This window comes from Idiotropiscis lumnitzeri, chromosome 10, assembly GCF_059441095.1.
Source record: "Idiotropiscis lumnitzeri isolate Australia: NSW breed Sydney's pygmy pipehorse chromosome 10, RoL_Ilum_1.0, whole genome shotgun sequence".
NCBI lineage: Eukaryota > Metazoa > Chordata > Actinopteri > Syngnathiformes > Syngnathidae > Idiotropiscis > Idiotropiscis lumnitzeri.
In genome coordinates this window covers 15,697,732-15,714,462 of record NC_142400.1, presented here as the reverse complement: position 1 = coordinate 15,714,462, position 16,731 = coordinate 15,697,732, and the positions used below count along the sequence as shown (strand labels likewise).

At 38.6% G+C, this 16,731-nt stretch overlaps 2 protein-coding genes across 3 annotated transcripts in view; both read left to right on the top strand.

Moving 5' to 3' along the window:
* The first annotated feature begins 60 nt into the window (after positions 1-60).
* seh1l (SEH1-like (S. cerevisiae)) lies at positions 61-6,939 on the top strand. The gene is made up of 9 exons (XM_088306697.1): positions 61-431; positions 745-795; positions 947-1,093; positions 1,733-1,944; positions 3,340-3,438; positions 3,529-3,669; positions 3,784-3,938; positions 5,290-5,443; positions 6,667-6,939. The coding sequence occupies exons 1-9, from the start codon at positions 321-323 to the stop codon at positions 6,842-6,844; spliced, it is 1,248 nt and encodes a 415-aa protein (XP_088162823.1). The 5' UTR covers positions 61-320; the 3' UTR covers positions 6,845-6,939.
* Positions 6,940-9,784: 2,845 nt separating this feature from the next.
* cep192 (centrosomal protein 192) overlaps positions 9,785-16,731 on the top strand; it is a 32,073-nt gene continuing 25,126 nt past the window's right edge. The window contains exons 1-10 of one of the 2 annotated variants that reach the window (XM_088307638.1): positions 9,785-9,969; positions 10,409-10,650; positions 10,949-11,056; positions 11,856-12,013; positions 12,186-12,247; positions 12,499-12,640; positions 15,492-15,607; positions 15,958-16,047; positions 16,110-16,262; positions 16,369-16,519. In XM_088307638.1, coding sequence (XP_088163764.1) covers positions 10,478-10,650; positions 10,949-11,056; positions 11,856-12,013; positions 12,186-12,247; positions 12,499-12,640; positions 15,492-15,607; positions 15,958-16,047; positions 16,110-16,262; positions 16,369-16,519 — 1,153 coding nt within the window. In that variant the 5' untranslated portion in view covers positions 9,785-9,969; positions 10,409-10,477. Of the gene's footprint in view, positions 9,975-10,408; positions 10,651-10,948; positions 11,057-11,855; positions 12,014-12,185; positions 12,248-12,498; positions 12,641-15,491; positions 15,608-15,957; positions 16,048-16,109; positions 16,263-16,368; positions 16,520-16,731 lie in introns of both variants that reach the window. The other variant, XM_088307637.1, reaches the window with a different exon arrangement.

Genomic DNA, 16,731 nt, shown 5'->3' with positions numbered 1-16,731 from the left:
AAAAAAGAAACCGGTGTAAAAGAGTCTGTGGTGTGGTTGAAATGACGTCACTGTTCAAACCTCTCAATGTATCTTGATTTTATGCCCAAGTCAAACTTTATAAAGCGACTTGAAAGTTCTTCAACCACGGTCGCATTTGTCCAATTTTTCCGCCTCTCGTTACAAGGGTCGTAAGAAAATAGGACAAATGCGCCCCTTGGTGGTCATTAGTAGTAATCACAGGTAGTGTGGTCACTGCGTTGCCCGCCAACACAAACGTCATGACAGGCTTGTTAGCTTGAGGAGTGTGTTGTGACCGCCCTGTAGCTGCATTTGAAAACATGTTTGTTGCACGCAGCATCGCAGCAGATCATAAAGATCTCATTCACGATGTGTCGTATGATTTTCATGGCCGGCGAATGGCGACTTGTTCCAGTGACCAAAGTGTCAAAGTAAGTTAACTCATGTTAGCCCGAGTAGCCTCACTTGAGTGCAGCCACATTTCCCACACGTTGCGGGGACTGTTCAACTTCCTTTGTTGCATTTGCTAAATTGTCCATCGACGTAGATAAAGCGTTTTCTTGCTCTGCGATTTCTGGCGTTTTAATGTAGGGTGGCTTCATGAAAATGGTTTGGCTAATGTAGCATACAAGCTAGGCTATGCTACTTACTCACACACAAGTTAACGCTCTGTTTTACAACGCACGTAAATTAATGTCATATAATCAAAATGTATAGTCACGACAATGTTTTTTTAATTGTCAGGTGTGGGACAAAAGTGAGAATGGAGAGTGGCACTGCACTGCCAGCTGGAAGGTATGAACCAGCGATGTGTTGTTGAAGTTCCAAAATGGTCACAAGAAATTTGCATGCTTGACTACGCCTTATTTCCTGCAGTCTCAACTTTATGTGGATCAATGCATTTCGAATGGTGATAGATTTGACAAGTTCTTCTCTCTGCCCACAGACGCATAGTGGATCCGTGTGGAGAGTGACGTGGGCTCATCCGGAATTTGGACAAGTTTTTGCTTCATGCTCCTTTGACAGAACAGCGGCTGTCTGGGAGGAGATTGTAGGAGAGTCAAATGACAAACAGAGAGGACAGAACCACTGGGTCAGTACAATGCCAGAATATTGTTGTACTCCTGCATTACACATTCACAGTTGCAAATAATTCTGTATGGGCCTGGATTAACAGATACATCTGTTGTAGTGATTTCTTGTCAGATAAACACAAGGCACGTCGCAAAAACCTTTTACATTTAAATTGAGGACAACACCGCAAATAGTTTTATTTTTTATCTGTGTGCTTATGTTTGTGTGTGTATAAAAACAACTATAGTGTGTTTCATTAATTAACTGATTCAGAGAACACAATATTTTACAAACATTTTGAGCTCTAAAAAAAATGACGATTGATTGACGCTTACTTTGAAATGAAATGATTTGATTTCTCCTCAAATTCATGAAATGAAAGTCAAACTGAAATTATCCCTCCAGCAAACCAAAAATGCCATCTGCTTCTATGTGATTGTGAATTTGAATTGAAATGGGAGAATTTCACATAATAGTGTAAAATATTTATTTGCAAAAAAAAAAAAAGATATTTATTTTAGCTGTATATAAACAGGAAGCAAAGTGGCAACATTTATTGATATCTAAGTATACATTTCAAGAAATGTTTTAGCTTGTCCGTTTTCTGATATAATGTGTGTGTTATAAGCCTAAGATGTCTCCCATTATTTTGTTGTAGATAAAAAGAACCACACTTGTGGACAGTAGAACATCAGTGACTGATGTGAAATTTGCTCCCAAACACATGGGCCTAATGCTGACTACGTGTTCAGCGGATGGAGTGGTGAGGATCTATGAGGCTCCAGATGTCATGAACCTGAGTCAATGGTCCCTGCAGCATGAAATCTCTTGCAAGCTCAGCTGCAGCTGCATTTCTTGGAACCCCTCCAGGTCAGAGTGAAGTTTTATTAAACGTTAAAGGTATTGTGTAGCGGCTTCATATCTGACACTTTATTGTTGATGTCAGAGACTAGTTTACACAAATTTCTGTCACCCTCCAAGATCTGTATACTGTATATTTTTCTGTGATGCGCACATTTCAGGGTTGACTGTTTTAATCCCAATCTGAGTGTCAATCAAGATATTTGGGAATGCAACTGAGTGTAAAGTGTTATTACTAAATGCTGACACCTTGCATTATGGATCTTTGGTTGATGCATCAAATGACAGTATTCTTCCTTTAAAGCCATTTTGCTGATTATTTTAAATGAGATAGATATGAAATTAACATGGGTATGTTTTGTTCAGACCCCTGCAGTCAGAGGAGAATCTGGAGCTTCCTGCTCCCCACATGGCTTTTATTTGCATCATAGCATAAGCAATTTGAATATGCAATTCATACAGAATGGAAAACTTGACATTTGACTCCATCACACTCGCCCACATTCTTCCTGCCTATTCTAACGGTTTTAGCTTACAAGACACCTTTTGGTTTACACTTCTGCTTAGTCTAACCGCAAAAGGGAGCATGTTCACTTTGAACTTCATTTGACCTGTGTAGTGTATTTTCACAAGGTTTAACATCTACAACTTATTTTATGGCCATGACGGTATTGTTACTTTGGGAATACCAAGCCTTGTGTTGGACCTCCCTAATACATAAGTTATAGCCTTGTGAGGCATCGGGTCTCAACATTATCTACGAAGGGTCAGGGATTTGAACAGGGGTCATCAACACCCCAAGGAAGGTGTTTACAGAAAAGGGATCTGGCGTCGAGGAGTCGCATCTGCGAGGGGGCCCGTACCTGGCACCCATAGGAGGCTGTCAAATAGTTCAGTTAAAGGCCAGCAAGATAAGAATGCATATGCAATAAGGGAGAATTGGATATTAACGAAATTTACCACACCTGTAAGCATAGTTATAGTTTGAAACTTGATAAAATGAGAAAACTAAACAAACAAAACAGACAAAACTAACAGATGGAAAGACAAAACTTAAATTTCTTTAACAAACACATACCGGTAATTCGCTCACTCACAAAGGATGTGAGATGAACCAATATTTCTGATTAACATTTCTGTAATGTGACTATGCGAGTGGATCTTTTATTAGTATAGTCAAGAAAAAGTATGGATGCGTCTCATATACCGTCACAACTCTACATTTGCGGCATGGTGCGTGTTTTTGTTTTGGTTAGACTTGACCCATTACCACTGTCTGCAGTTGTTATGCCACTTTGGTTTGACCGATAAAGCAATGTCTAACATTATTATATAAGGCAGCTTTATATTATTTATTTATTAAATGTGGTTCTATTAAATCATGTCCGTATCACTCCCAACCAGCTCCCGGGCCCACCCACCAATGTTTGCAGTAGGGAGTGACGACAGCAACGTGACGTATGGCGGCAAAGTCCAGATCTATGAGTACAATGAAAACACAAGGTAAGATTTTGCTCAATTTCCAGCATACTCAAATCTTACTAACTACAAACTTAATTAACACAACATTTTGTTCCTCCCAATGTGGAAAAGAAAATATGCCAAAGCTGAGACTCTGATGACCATCGCAGATGCAGTACATGACATTGCATTTGCTCCAAACCTGGGACGATCTTTCCATGTCCTCGCCATTGCAACAAAAGATGTCCGAATCTTTAAGCTTGTCCCTTTAAGGTGACTAATTCAGTCTTTTCTTTTGTCTTTTAAAATTGACGTATTCGTGTGTGAGTCTCAGATATCCATTGCAACATTGCAATGAGCACTTACTTGTTGTGCATCTTCTACCAGGAAGGAGAGCGCCTCTACAGGACCCACCAAGTTTGAGGTGCAGATTGTTGCGCAGTTTGACAACCACAACTCTCAAGTGTGGCGTGTAAGCTGGAACATCACCAGCACATTGCTGGCCTCTTCTGGGGATGATGGCTGCGTGCGTCTATGGAAAGGTGAGCGCCTGTTGAACACAGCCCTTCTGTCTTTTTAGTGCCGTCTCTACTTAAGCAAGCAATGCTCCAAGCGACGTGTCGTAACGCCACTGACCAATTCAGTCGCCAAGCGTGGCGTTCTGCAACTAGTTTTCATGAGTTGCCCACTATCTGCAATTCATTTGGAAAATGTTGAATCGTGAGTGAATGCCATTGCAACAGCACGGGTCTTACGGTCAATCCAAATACAACGTCATAGCACTTAATCTTTCAAAACAAAACCTACTGTTAGCCATACCAATGTCTGCATATATTAGTTTTCAAAAATCATCTCACGTAACTGGCTAAAAAGTGAAGTATAATGAACAGTCTTTCTTCCGTCGAAATGCATTCACGAACATTTGTGCTGTCAATAAATGAGGCGATTTTCTCCAGCAGCCTCTCCTTTTATCTCACCGATTTCATATTTGTATTTTCTTTTTGCGGAAATATAGTCCAGCTGCTTTTTACTTGACAAATGTGCCAATATTATTTGTGATTCTACAATGCTTCAAAAATATTGTTTTGAAACAAGAAGGCCACAGTGTTGCAGGAAGTCAGTAGGCACGCAAGCATCTGTCGCTGACCGTATTTCTGTCTGGTTTGGCGAAATCACTCGGCGTGTGGCTGGCTAAGCGTGTTGAAGTAGATGGTCACTCATTGAAACTGTTGGAAAACTGCTTCTGGGCACTTAAGAACCATTTGGACTCCGGACTGACATGCATGAAATGAGAGCCACTGCCTCTTTTAGTTGCATCCTCATGCAAAGCAGCACATACGATAGCAGTCTATAGTCCCTGTGTTATGTTGTGTCTGGTACTTGAGTTTCAAGGTCTTCTTATTTTGGGAACCTAATGTTTGCAGTTTTTTTTAAATCTCTGATTGAACCTGTACAATCATTTTGGTTTGCATTTTACATGATGATAATGTTCATGACTGTCTGTGTTAGCAATAAAAATAATATATAAAAACAGTAACGCTATATACTTTTAGACATGAGAAATGGCCGGTGGGCGGCTGGTTTGCACGATGGCATCACAGTGGAGAGGTCGTGGGATAGATTCCGGCTCCGGCCTTTGTGTGTGGAGTTTTTCTCCGGGTGCTACATGTTGGCAACTTCCGAACACATTCACTGACATGGTTGGACAGTTTTATATAGAGAATTTTGACAGTGTTTTAGGCTGCTGGCAGATTTTATGTATTAAAAAATGTCCGTTGTTGGTGAATTTGTAATACAGAGCCAGATGAAGGTGCCACAAGGCTAGACTGAACATTCCTTTCAGTATGGAAAAGGTGATTTCTGGACTCCTGTTAACTTCATGTCCTTCCACAGCCAACTACATGGACAACTGGAAGTGCACTGGCATCCTGAAGGGAGACGGCAGCCCACTAACTGGTTCATCTGGTCAGCCCACAGCCATGAGAACTGTGGTGGGCTCCTCTGCTCAGACCTCCCAGAATGCACTCAATGGAATTTCCGCCGGAAGGTAGGTGGTGTGGCTTGCCTGACACCACTCACCCATCCCAACCTGAGCCAGTCCGAACTGACAACCCGGTATGCCTCACACTGTCTGGGACTCTGACCGCTCACTGACAAAGTCCTGGAGCCAAACTGCAACTCATGCAAAGAGCTTGGCTGTTGTGGCTTTCCAGCATAAAGGTTGTTGGCATTCAAGATGTCCAACTAGGTGTTATATGTTTTTGTTGAAATATTTTTTTTAGTTTTTTTTTTTTCTTTTGTACTGATGCTTGTTAATAATCCCATGCTTCTATTTTGCAGTGTACTGAGTCTAACCACCATTCAATATAAACTGAATAAACCTGTTAATCTAAGTTGTGCCTATTATTTCAAACAAAAAAAACACATAGTGTGTCATGGGCGAACATAGAACATTGATTCAATGATAAATACCTTAGTTTAGGGAGTGTCGCAACCCCGCAAAATCCAGATTTTAAAATGTTATGCTCAAATAAATATGTCTGAAACATTTCAATTGTCTCCTCAAGCCAAACTCTTTGCTGACATCTTGTCCACATGCCTTATCAACAACTTCTGTGCTAGCAGCAGAAAATATGGTTGAATTTAGAATTTTTGAAACCAAACTCTTGTTTTAAAATGTAGATTGTCAGGAATGCCCACTTTAGATGTATCCTCTCAGGATACAGTATTTGGGATCACATGCAACATATTTAAGTTTATCTGATGAGTTTGCTTATAATACTGCTTTAAATCTAATAAACTTCATTCTTACAACCTCTTACACCAATAACCAGTGCTTTTGTCCTTATCTCATGTGTGCATGTTTTTTTACATGTATAAAAATCTAACGTGCAATGTTTTAATTATATAATGTGAATCCCACTTCTCTCATTTTTTGTGTCCGTTGAAAAGAATATGCTGTGTGTTGTGCCGGATTTAAAAGTGAATGTTTCCACTCCTAGAGATGCATCATCCTGCATTTTACTAATGCCTCGGTCGTTTTGCTATTTGGTGTCATTCTGCATGAAAGATTTTGTGTCTCAGCATGCCTAATTTTGTGGTTATTCTGGTCTAAAATGACAAGAGAAATTCTTTGGCTCTCTCTACCGTAACTTTGGCCATTCTTACACAGTATTTAATTTCCTTTTCTTTTAATGCCATTTTCTATTTACTTCTGTTTGTCCATTTTCCATTCTTGTCTTTGTCTTTTGTGATTTGTTGTGACTTCAGGTATTTCTTTCCCCCTCTGGATCCTCCCAGAGCTGGAACCGGCCATGGTCACCTGCTGCCTCCTCCCTCACTCATAGAGCACTGTGATGCTGAGCACAATCAGCCTCAGCAACAGTCCGTTTCATGCGGACTTTCCTCAATATCATTGGTGTCCTTATCAGAGTCGGACGGGCAATAATGCTGCTTGTCTATTGCATATAAGGTACAAATAAGGCACAATGTGGTAGGAGCGATGGGTCTCACAAATGCTTCAAATTGAGATTTGTATTTTTGCCCTATATCCTTTCTTGTATATATATCCATGACAATAAATGCTAAACACTGTTGTCGTCTCATGTCAAATTGCCATACAAGAGCTAAGCTACCAGCAATGCTACATCCAAAGCTTTTTCTCTGAGCCAACTGTAAGATAAGAATGAATGAATGCACACACTTCAAGTACAAAATGTGACCAAGTTTAGGTTGGACTCAGATTTAGTTTTACTGTAACCTGCTGCTTGATGTAATGAATCAGAAATTTTAAGAATTTCTAATGCCATTTTTATGATGGAGAAGAGACCAACATAAGTTGCATTAGTTTAAAACTAACAAAATATTGTCATTAAATTGCAAATTCACTTGGGCTGCAGTTTGCTGACTGTCTGTGCACAGACTATACACTATCACACTAATACTTTTTACATACACTATTATTATATCATATATTATATTAGTACACACTATTTTAATTACATTCATTCATTTGTGTAAGGATACTGAATACATCTGTGCTCAACCCACTTCAGCACGCATTTTTATATAGAAAAGTATTGCATATGGAAATTCATGTTTCCTTATTGTGAGAAATCATTAACATGGTCAATGTCTTCACATAAATGCATATAATTCATTATTACAATAACAGTAATTATTATAGGTAATTTGAGCAAATTTGTTATTTCAGAAGTGTGTATCGAAGTGGTAATGCTTTGCATTAATCAGTAGGCTGCCCAAGAAGTACTCTAGCGCTCAGCTCAAAAAATGTAAGTCACCCCGGATTTATTCTTTTAACAATATGAGGCCTAAGGAGAGTCTCAAAGAAGCAGACACAGCCAACCTGGCACTTCCTCCACTGGCTGGTCACACTCTGCCGTAGGATGGCATCCCATTTTTCAAGCAGCATTTGTCGCCACTAAGTCAACCTACGTAGTTAGGTCTGTCACTCTGGCATGAACAGCGCACCCAAGCTGACCCACAAGTGTTGAGGTCAAGACATTCCATCCTAGCTACAATCACAGCCCAAAACGTGAAGTAGTCACTGCTATGCTTTGTGGTAGGTGTTATGTTCTTCTATGCACAATAATGTTTTTGCACCAAACTGATTTTTCGAATCGTTGCCTAAAAAATCAACCTTGGCTTCATCAGATCATAACATTTTCTCCTACGTACTCTTGAGTTGCTGTCGCTCTCTTGACCATCAAAGGACGTAGTCCTTGTTAAAAAAAAATCCTCAATGTTTCATATATCAGGCCACCAAATAGGGGATGTTATCTATTATCTGCATCATACAGCGCCTGTCAGTGCCACGTGGATCAGTTCCTCTATGGGAAAAAGTTAATAATTTGTCATATTTCCTGGATGTGATTCAAACTGTGTGTATTTTTGTTTAGATATTCTTATATGCTTGTTTTTGAAACACACAGGTGGACTTGAGCAGAGTCTCAATTTACCTCCCCAGCCCAATAAAACTTTAAAATTAACAAATGAACAGTACCACATAAATAAATAAATTATCCACTATTTTCAAATAAAATATACTTCTTGCAAAACAAACACCTGCAAGCACCTTATCTGTGTCTTAGTTGAACCTTACTAAGTAACTCTATAATCCTTAATTTCGATGTTTCTCATTTGTTTGGACGATTACTAAAACAACAAAAATAAAGCTATTTATAAGGTACAATATTTTAATAAAGTGAGACACAAAAGACAGTTATACGTTGGAGTGGTTAAAGTACATTGATGCGGCAGATCGATGGCTTTAGTAATGTATACAGTGGCAATTATTCCACAATGATGTCCCTTGTATCTTGTTAGATGACAGCACTCATTAACACATTTTCAAGATTGCTCTGATGTCATCTCCATTGCATCTTACTGGTTGTGATGTATGTAGTTGTACATACATCATACTATCCTAAAATGTCATTGTTACTTAGCAACAGCATTTATCAGTATTCCACAAATAATAAAGAATATAATTTGTATAGTACAAGTAGTTGGTAATCTAAAGTAATACCTGAGGAAAGAAAGTGTCCAAGTAGATTAATGAATGTGTTTTTTTAAAGTTGCTTGAGACATAAATCGTAGAGTTTATGTAATTGATATTGAATTATTTTTTTTAAAAAAGTGTAAAGGATCGCATTCAGCATCATTCAGCAATCCTGCTGTAATCAACAACCTATGATGGGAAGAGACAGAAGAATAGTGCATATCATTTTGCTTTGAAAACTAATATTTTAGAGAAAGACACCTCTTCATTTCATTCCTGCCAGGCTCCAGTAGATGGCACGTACATGAATTGTTGCTTTTCAGTGTGCACTGTGCAAGCAGCTGTCTCGACGAGTCTTGTCTGCAGCTGTTTAGTAGAACAAATGACGTTATAAAATATCTGCTTGACAGAATAATATGTGCCGTACATCACGATATAATGCTACTAATTTTATGTCGTATATATCGGGAAGGATAAAGTCCATCTGATAGATACATTTATTGAACCTTTAAACGGGTAATATAACTGTCACAAATTCGGTTAAAAATGAAACCATTCATATACATTGTCATTATTAAATAAAATAGTCACAACAAAAGAAAGACAACAAATGTTAAAAAAAACAATAAAACAGGAAAACTGTCTTTGGAAACATGTAACTAACGTTTTAAAGGAAAAAGGCATTAAAAATATATTGTATGGATAATTTGCATCAGCGGTCCCAGACATGTTTTGTCAACTGTAAGTGGCACATTTTTCGTCCAATTGTGAATACGGAGATTTTGAGTGATTATCCAATCAAATGATTATAAAAACTTAAGTCCCACCCTCAAGAGAATGACGTTCTGGCGGGCTTCCTGTGGAGTTCAGGCGCTGCGTTCTGCCGTGCAACTTGTGTTGTTTTGTCGAATTGCGACATTTTGTAGCGAGGAACCTGCAAAGTGTGTGCCAAAGTGTTATGAAGTTGTTGCTCACGCAGTTCCTGCTCGAGTATCCAAACAGGAATTTCACTTCGCACGTTACTCTTCTCGTTCGCAATTGAACGCTACTGAGTTGAGTGAGTCTTAAATGTACAATGGTTGACACTGTAACGTTCTGATTTGATCTTGAGGGGGGATTACAAGTAACGGTTCCTTTTAACTTTCTTTTCGTTAGTTGGACCGAAGTCGTGTTTTGTGTAAAACAACTCCACTTAACCTGTTGCGAGAAATGTTTGGTGAGCTCATCAAACCCGTTTGTTTTTAGCCACGAGCTAGCCTTACAAGTTAGCTCATTGCCTAAATTTCTAGTTCATTGCCAAGTTTGGGTACATCAGTGAGCTATGCAAATTCCTGATAATTGACACGTATTGTATATTTTTAGCATTTGATTGTAATGTTATGTCAAAGCGCTGCTTATTTACCACTTTAGTATACTCACACTACTTTGCAGAGTTAATTGATGGTGATTCTCTAATGAAATATTAACATTCCCTCTTTAATGTTTTCTAAGTATTCCAGATGGTCTCGATTTGAGTTGCCCTCAAGCAGAACTGGGCGACGACCCCGATTGTTCAAATAAATGGCAGAGAGTTTTTACAAATTAGAAGATGAAGCCTTTCCCAGTTTCCTTTGCAAATCTATGGACAGCACCGTTGGCTGTGCTACTCTGGGAAATTTAACACTGGGTTCAGGCCCTGGATTGCCTGTGGCTGCTTCTACAGTGGCTAAAATTAGACCTCAGTCTGAGAACAGGTGAGCATACCTCTCCTTGGGACAGATGTGACCAGCAACTATGCATCATCTTCAGAATCATCACATAGGCTTGTGTGTTATTCCGAACAAAGTGGTATTCTTACAAAAGCACGTACAAGCAATTTAAGTGAGTAAGAATGTGTATTGCTGTGTTTTCCCTTCCCTAAATTAACTATTTCTATTCCACATTGGCCTATATTTACCTACGCTCTCTAATACTACATTTTAATAGAACTAGTGCCTCTTTTAAAATGTGATGCTAATCTTAACGAGGTTGCTGTATTCTCACCTTTTTCAGAGATGGTGGCGCTGCCTCATACCTTGAGGAAAGCGAGCTCAAGGAGGCAAACTCACTGTCATCTGTAGACAAGCAGCCCAAGTTTGCCCTCAGCTTTCAAGATGACATGTGAGTAAAATTCTGACTGAGTTCATAATGTATTGAGGCCTTGCAGTAACTTTTCCGTAAGGACTTGGCTTTTACACCAGGGTGTCATGTTTGTGACCCCATGACATTCAAAAGAAATGCTAACTAGTTTTTTGAGGTGATTGTAGTCCTTTTTCTGACTACTGTTGCCTTTGCGCGAGGAATCACCTCCTTCAAGGATGCAACGCTATTTGCATGTCTTGTCACTCTGCCATCTTTCTTCTTCGCACGCCTGATGCTTGTAGGCTGTGTGATGTGCAACAAAAATATACAGCAGTGTAAATTGGATTCCTCATTGAAAGATGAGAATTTGCAAGTAGTAGACACAAGCAATTATGTTGATTTTTATAAATGGTAGGCATGCATAGTCTTGGGGTCTGCTTTGCTATTCAATGATGCCATAGTTTGTCAGTAATCAGCAACATTATGGTCTGTAGTTTTTCAAAGACTATGAATAAATTCATTCATTAGGTTTTTGCATTAGTGTTTGGGCCCCCTTTCTTGTCATGTATTGTAAAGCACTTTTTCCTTCGTCCACAAGCAAATAGTTTAGTTGTATTTGTTACAACTGTTACTCAAGAATGAGCACTTTAGTTGGATAATCCATTTTCGGAATTGTTCATCCTCATGTTAAATGTTATTCCTACTTTAATCACTATTCCCAGTCAGCATGCTCATTTTCGCATTCATGAAAGACTTCAACCTTTAGTGCTGAGCCGGTGTATGTGTTTTGCACATTTGTTTTAATAAATGTATTTATTTGTTATTACTATTTATTTAGGGACAATGCAGATGAATTTATTGCTGAACATCGTCTATCAAAAATGCTGGTTAAGATTAACATGGATGAAAGTGTATCCAGAAACCAAGGCTCCCTCCTGGGTCTTCTTCCCACTCAAATGGGCTCACTCCAGGGCAGGCACACAGAACTTCCCACAGGTACAAATAGCCCTGTTTATAAAATTCCCCCAATTGTTGAGTATTATTTGCACATTGTTATTCATCAAAAACACAATTTTTTGTAATGACAATTGGATGCTGTTTGTGTTCAAGTCGATCAGTCTTTTGCACAAGACTAAACATCCTGTGATGTGAATTCCTTCTTTGTCAGATATTTCAACAGGCCTCCTAACATTTGCTCAGTTCGGAGACAAGGATCCTGCAGATACAAAGGTATTTTGGGAATTTCTCAAAAAATGTTGAGTAACGCATAGTGACATTTTCATGTCTAGCAAAGATTAATTTCCTATCAAGATTGAAATTAAAAAATTATGGTTGTCGCTCGTAACTAGATATTTCATTTAAAGCCATCATTGCGCATATTGATGGACATAGATAGGCTGAACTGCAAATTTAATGGATGCCTATGGACTGTATCAGCAAGGCTTAATAGTTTCTAATATTACCAATATCATGTACTTCAGGTGCCATCCCCGCAAGCCACTACTGCGAAAAAGAATGTGCCAAGTGAAGCAGTGGACAGTGACCATTTCAGTGGCAGCAACTCCAGTTTTTTGGAAAATGAAAAGCTCATGTCTGTGGACAGCATAGATAGTGACATTACAGGTATGACTCATGCATATGTGTTTGCTTTTACTGGATATTAAATTACTTCTGAGGAAGTTTCAGCAGTCTTGGCCAAAGGTTTTGAATGACTGTGGTTTGTCTGCCAAAGAAGAGAAGCTCAGTCCCTTCAGATGGGTATTCAGTATTAATACGTATTTTGGTGAAGCCTCACACTTTGAGAAGCATAAACCTGGGTATGAACAGAGATGCTACTGGATGCTTACTGCACTCTCACACATTATCTGCCAGGAAAACTATCTGAGTCACTAACTTAGTCACCGTTAAGAGTTGTACCAGTTAGGGCTGTTTGATTATGAGGAAAAACAATAGTAATCACAATTATTTTAATAATAATTGAATTCATTATTCAAACTATATTTTTATGGGGCAACACAAAATATTTAAATGTAAACACTATTAAGAAAATCCTATTCTTTGAAACTAATTATGGAAGTCACTTTCGGATTGCATGGTTTATAAAAGTACTTATTTCAAACTTAAAAAAAAAAAAAGGTGCAAATGTGTGGTTTCCTTGTATGAAGTAAACGTTCATTGGAGTTTCCTCGCTATACACCTATAAATTGCCATAGAACCATATTAACATTTAATAAACAATTTCAATAGACTGCTCAAATTTTGAACTCACGTATACCAACTATAGCATTAGACATTGTAAAAAATGTTTTATATAGTGTGCGCGCGCACATGCGTGTGTTTGCGTGCGTGTGTGTGTGGGTGTGTGTGTGCGTGTGTGCGCGCGCGGGGGTGTGTGTGTGTGTGGGTGTGCGCCTGCGTTTGCGTGTGTCAATTCTATCGCTGAGTGTAATAATTGTAATTTAATTTCCTTTTATTGTACAGCCCTAGTACCAGTACAGATGAGTGGTTTATTCATTTATTTATTTTGGTGATGTAAAAAATCTGACCAAAATAATTTACAACCTCTTCCCACCAATACTTTGATCTATACCTGTACAAGTCAGTACGGAGCCCCCCAGGGGACAGTGGGGAAATATTTAAGAGTGCGTTATAATGCAATACTTTGCAATAGTTAATGCAAAAAAAAAAAAAAAAAAAAAAAAAAACGCAATACTATTGCGTTAAAATGCAATAAGTTTTCCTTTTTTTATTGCGTTATATTGCAATGAAAAATAACTATTGCAATATAACGCAATGTTATTTTACAAGGGAAAAGACGTACACTTCCGGGTCCTAGACTTGTACAGAGGCAATGTCGTTTTAACACGTAAAGTAAAGTAAGCGTTTGACTTCGCCGAAATTGGGGGGAAATTACCTGCTATTGCATTTGTTTGGCCAAAGAAGTTTTGCAATCAATGAAGCGACTAATGAATTTCAGTGATCGAACGCAATAAAAAGGGGGGAGAGGATTAGTGAAGTGGGCTATCATTTTTCCTGATTGATCAAATTTAAGTGGGAAGATACATACAGGTGGTCTCCTGGTAGAGAACACATAATTGTATTTCAATTGAGAGTTTGAGTTTTTCTTTGTAACCATCGACAGCCACGTCAAGAGTAGCAAAAGAAAAACAAAATAAAGTCACTTGCGTTCTGCGTCGGACTCGAGATGCATTCAAAGACCACTTACACAGTAGGACATCCATATACGTCTTCAAAGCATCAAACAACTACACAACTCAAAACAATATGTATATGATGGCAGGCAGTAACCTCACTGGTGATCAAACTGGTGAAGCCCAACAATCAAAGGACTAACTGTGTATTACTGAGATCATTTTGAGGAACTGCAGCAAGTATGAGCAGGATCCCTCTTTCTTAGGCAAAGTTACCAGGGGATACTGATTCTGGCAGGTGCTGCCAGAATAAGAACCCCCCCCCCCCCCTCCAATCACAAAATTATTACCCCCAACCATCAAGTGACTTATTCTGTGTATTTCTAGGATAATTTTGAGTAAGTGTAGCAAATTTGAGCAGGATCCCTTTTTTCTAAGCTAAGTTACTAGGGGTAAGCAACCCGGAAGTGGAATCTCTCGTTCCATCACAAATAATTTGCGTTATTTTGCAATTAAAAAAGAAAGATCATTGCAATATAACGCAAAGCTATTGCGTTATATTGTAAGAGTATTGCGTTATAACGCAATTAGTATTGCAATATAAAGCAATGCGCGCGCGTGCGTGTGGGTGGGTGTGTGTGTGTGTGGGGGGGGGGGGTGCGCGCGCATGTGTGAGTGCGCCTGCGTGTTTCAATTCTATCGCTGAGTGTAATAATTGTAATTTAATTTCCTTATATTGTACAGCCCTTGTACCAGTACAGATGAGTGGTTTATTTATTTATTTATTTTGGTGATGTAAAAAATCTGACCAAAATAATTTACAACCTCTTCCCACCAATACTTTGATCTATACCTGTACAAGTCAGTGGAGTAAAAAATGAAATCTTTTAGAGAGTGGTGGTTTCTTGGTTTAAAGTCAAACGTATACTGGCATACTTTTATATACAAGGCTATTCTTGATCAGCTTTCATGTCGTAACGGCTTGAATTCCTAATGATTCATAATTCCATATCTTTATATCTTTTTAAAATATTTTTTATAGGGGGTTTAATTTTATTATTCCAACCCAACAATTTCTAATATGTATCAATTATATCATGAGATTTGCTGCTTTTAGGGCAGCCTGGTCCCTATCCTTTGCAAACAATGGGGGTCCACTACTTTTGTTTACTTTTACTATATTGTGTTGTTTATTGTTGTTATGACGTGGCTTGTGCTCTGGCTTCTTGGCTAGATCACCCTTGAGAAAGACACCTCAGTCTGAAAGGGCTTTTAATTTCCTGGTTAAATAAAGCTTTTGATTGAGTCTGTGTAATCCCCAGATGATGACATCGATTTGAACAACTTGACTGATGATGAGCTGGAACTATACTTCAAAAAACTGGTGCCTTCTGCCATGCAAAGGGGTACAGTTGAGGGCCAAGAGCTCCCTACCACAGTAAGATTAAAACATTCATCAGTCCTTTTTTCATACTGTAGTGCAGTGGTTGTCGAGTACTTTAGAATGTACATGACATTTTAAAAAGTAGCATCCATTCAAAGACAAGGTTGATTACAGCCATTTATTTTATTTTATTCTATTTTATTTTTTAAATGTCATCTAAAAAATGCTTTGTTCTGGTTCGGAGTGTGGCTTGGCTGAAGAAATATTTCACAATAGCACACCAGTGAAATAAGGTTGAAAACCACTGCTGTACTGTACACCAGTAGAAAGTAAAGTTAACGACTCATTATCCATATTGCTTTCACAATTGATGCCACAATTTTTTAAATCGGTGTCTTTGTTAGATACTGCCTCGGTCATCTGATGACCAATCCAATTCAAGTTCCATAGAGCCTGAACATAACAGACACCAGACTATTGATGACTGTGATCAGGTGAGTATAAATGCACATCTGGGTCATTCAAATTTATTTTTTAATATGACCCCTTTTTTCAGGACAACTTCCAGATGCCTGTTGTGCGTCTGGCTGCCACGGGTATGGACTCCTGTCCTGCTAGTGACGAGGACACTGAAGATGAGCTTGAGTCTGCCAGACGAACAAGCTTTTTCACTAGAACCAAGCTACTACCAAGCATCTCCAGGCAGTTGGTGAGAAATTTATCAAGCAGAAACAATCACAACCTCACAGATGCTAGACAACTTTGTTATATATTTGTCATGTTTAAGATAATTTCTGAAATGTGTCTTTCTACAGGTCGGTGAAAGTAATCATCCAAGTTTTAGGCCAGGTTTGGAAGGTGGAAGTTCGGATGATGAACCATCAAACGGCCTTGGCGGTCCATCTGTGTCTGGGATTGAACACAGGCGATCTGCCGAGGGACAAGTTATTAACCCTCCTGTCACAGGTAAGTTATGTTGTATAATTATGCGTCATTTTGAGGAAATAGAGATTATGTGGCCACTTTTGATTTCAATAAGGTTTCACATATTGACTCCAGTATGTTTTGTGGAATTGTGTTTTATGTTCTTCCACAAATTCTTTGTATTTGTAGAATCAGTGCAATTAACAAATGAAAATCAGATACTCTTTTTGAAATGTGGTTGAATAGAATAAAAA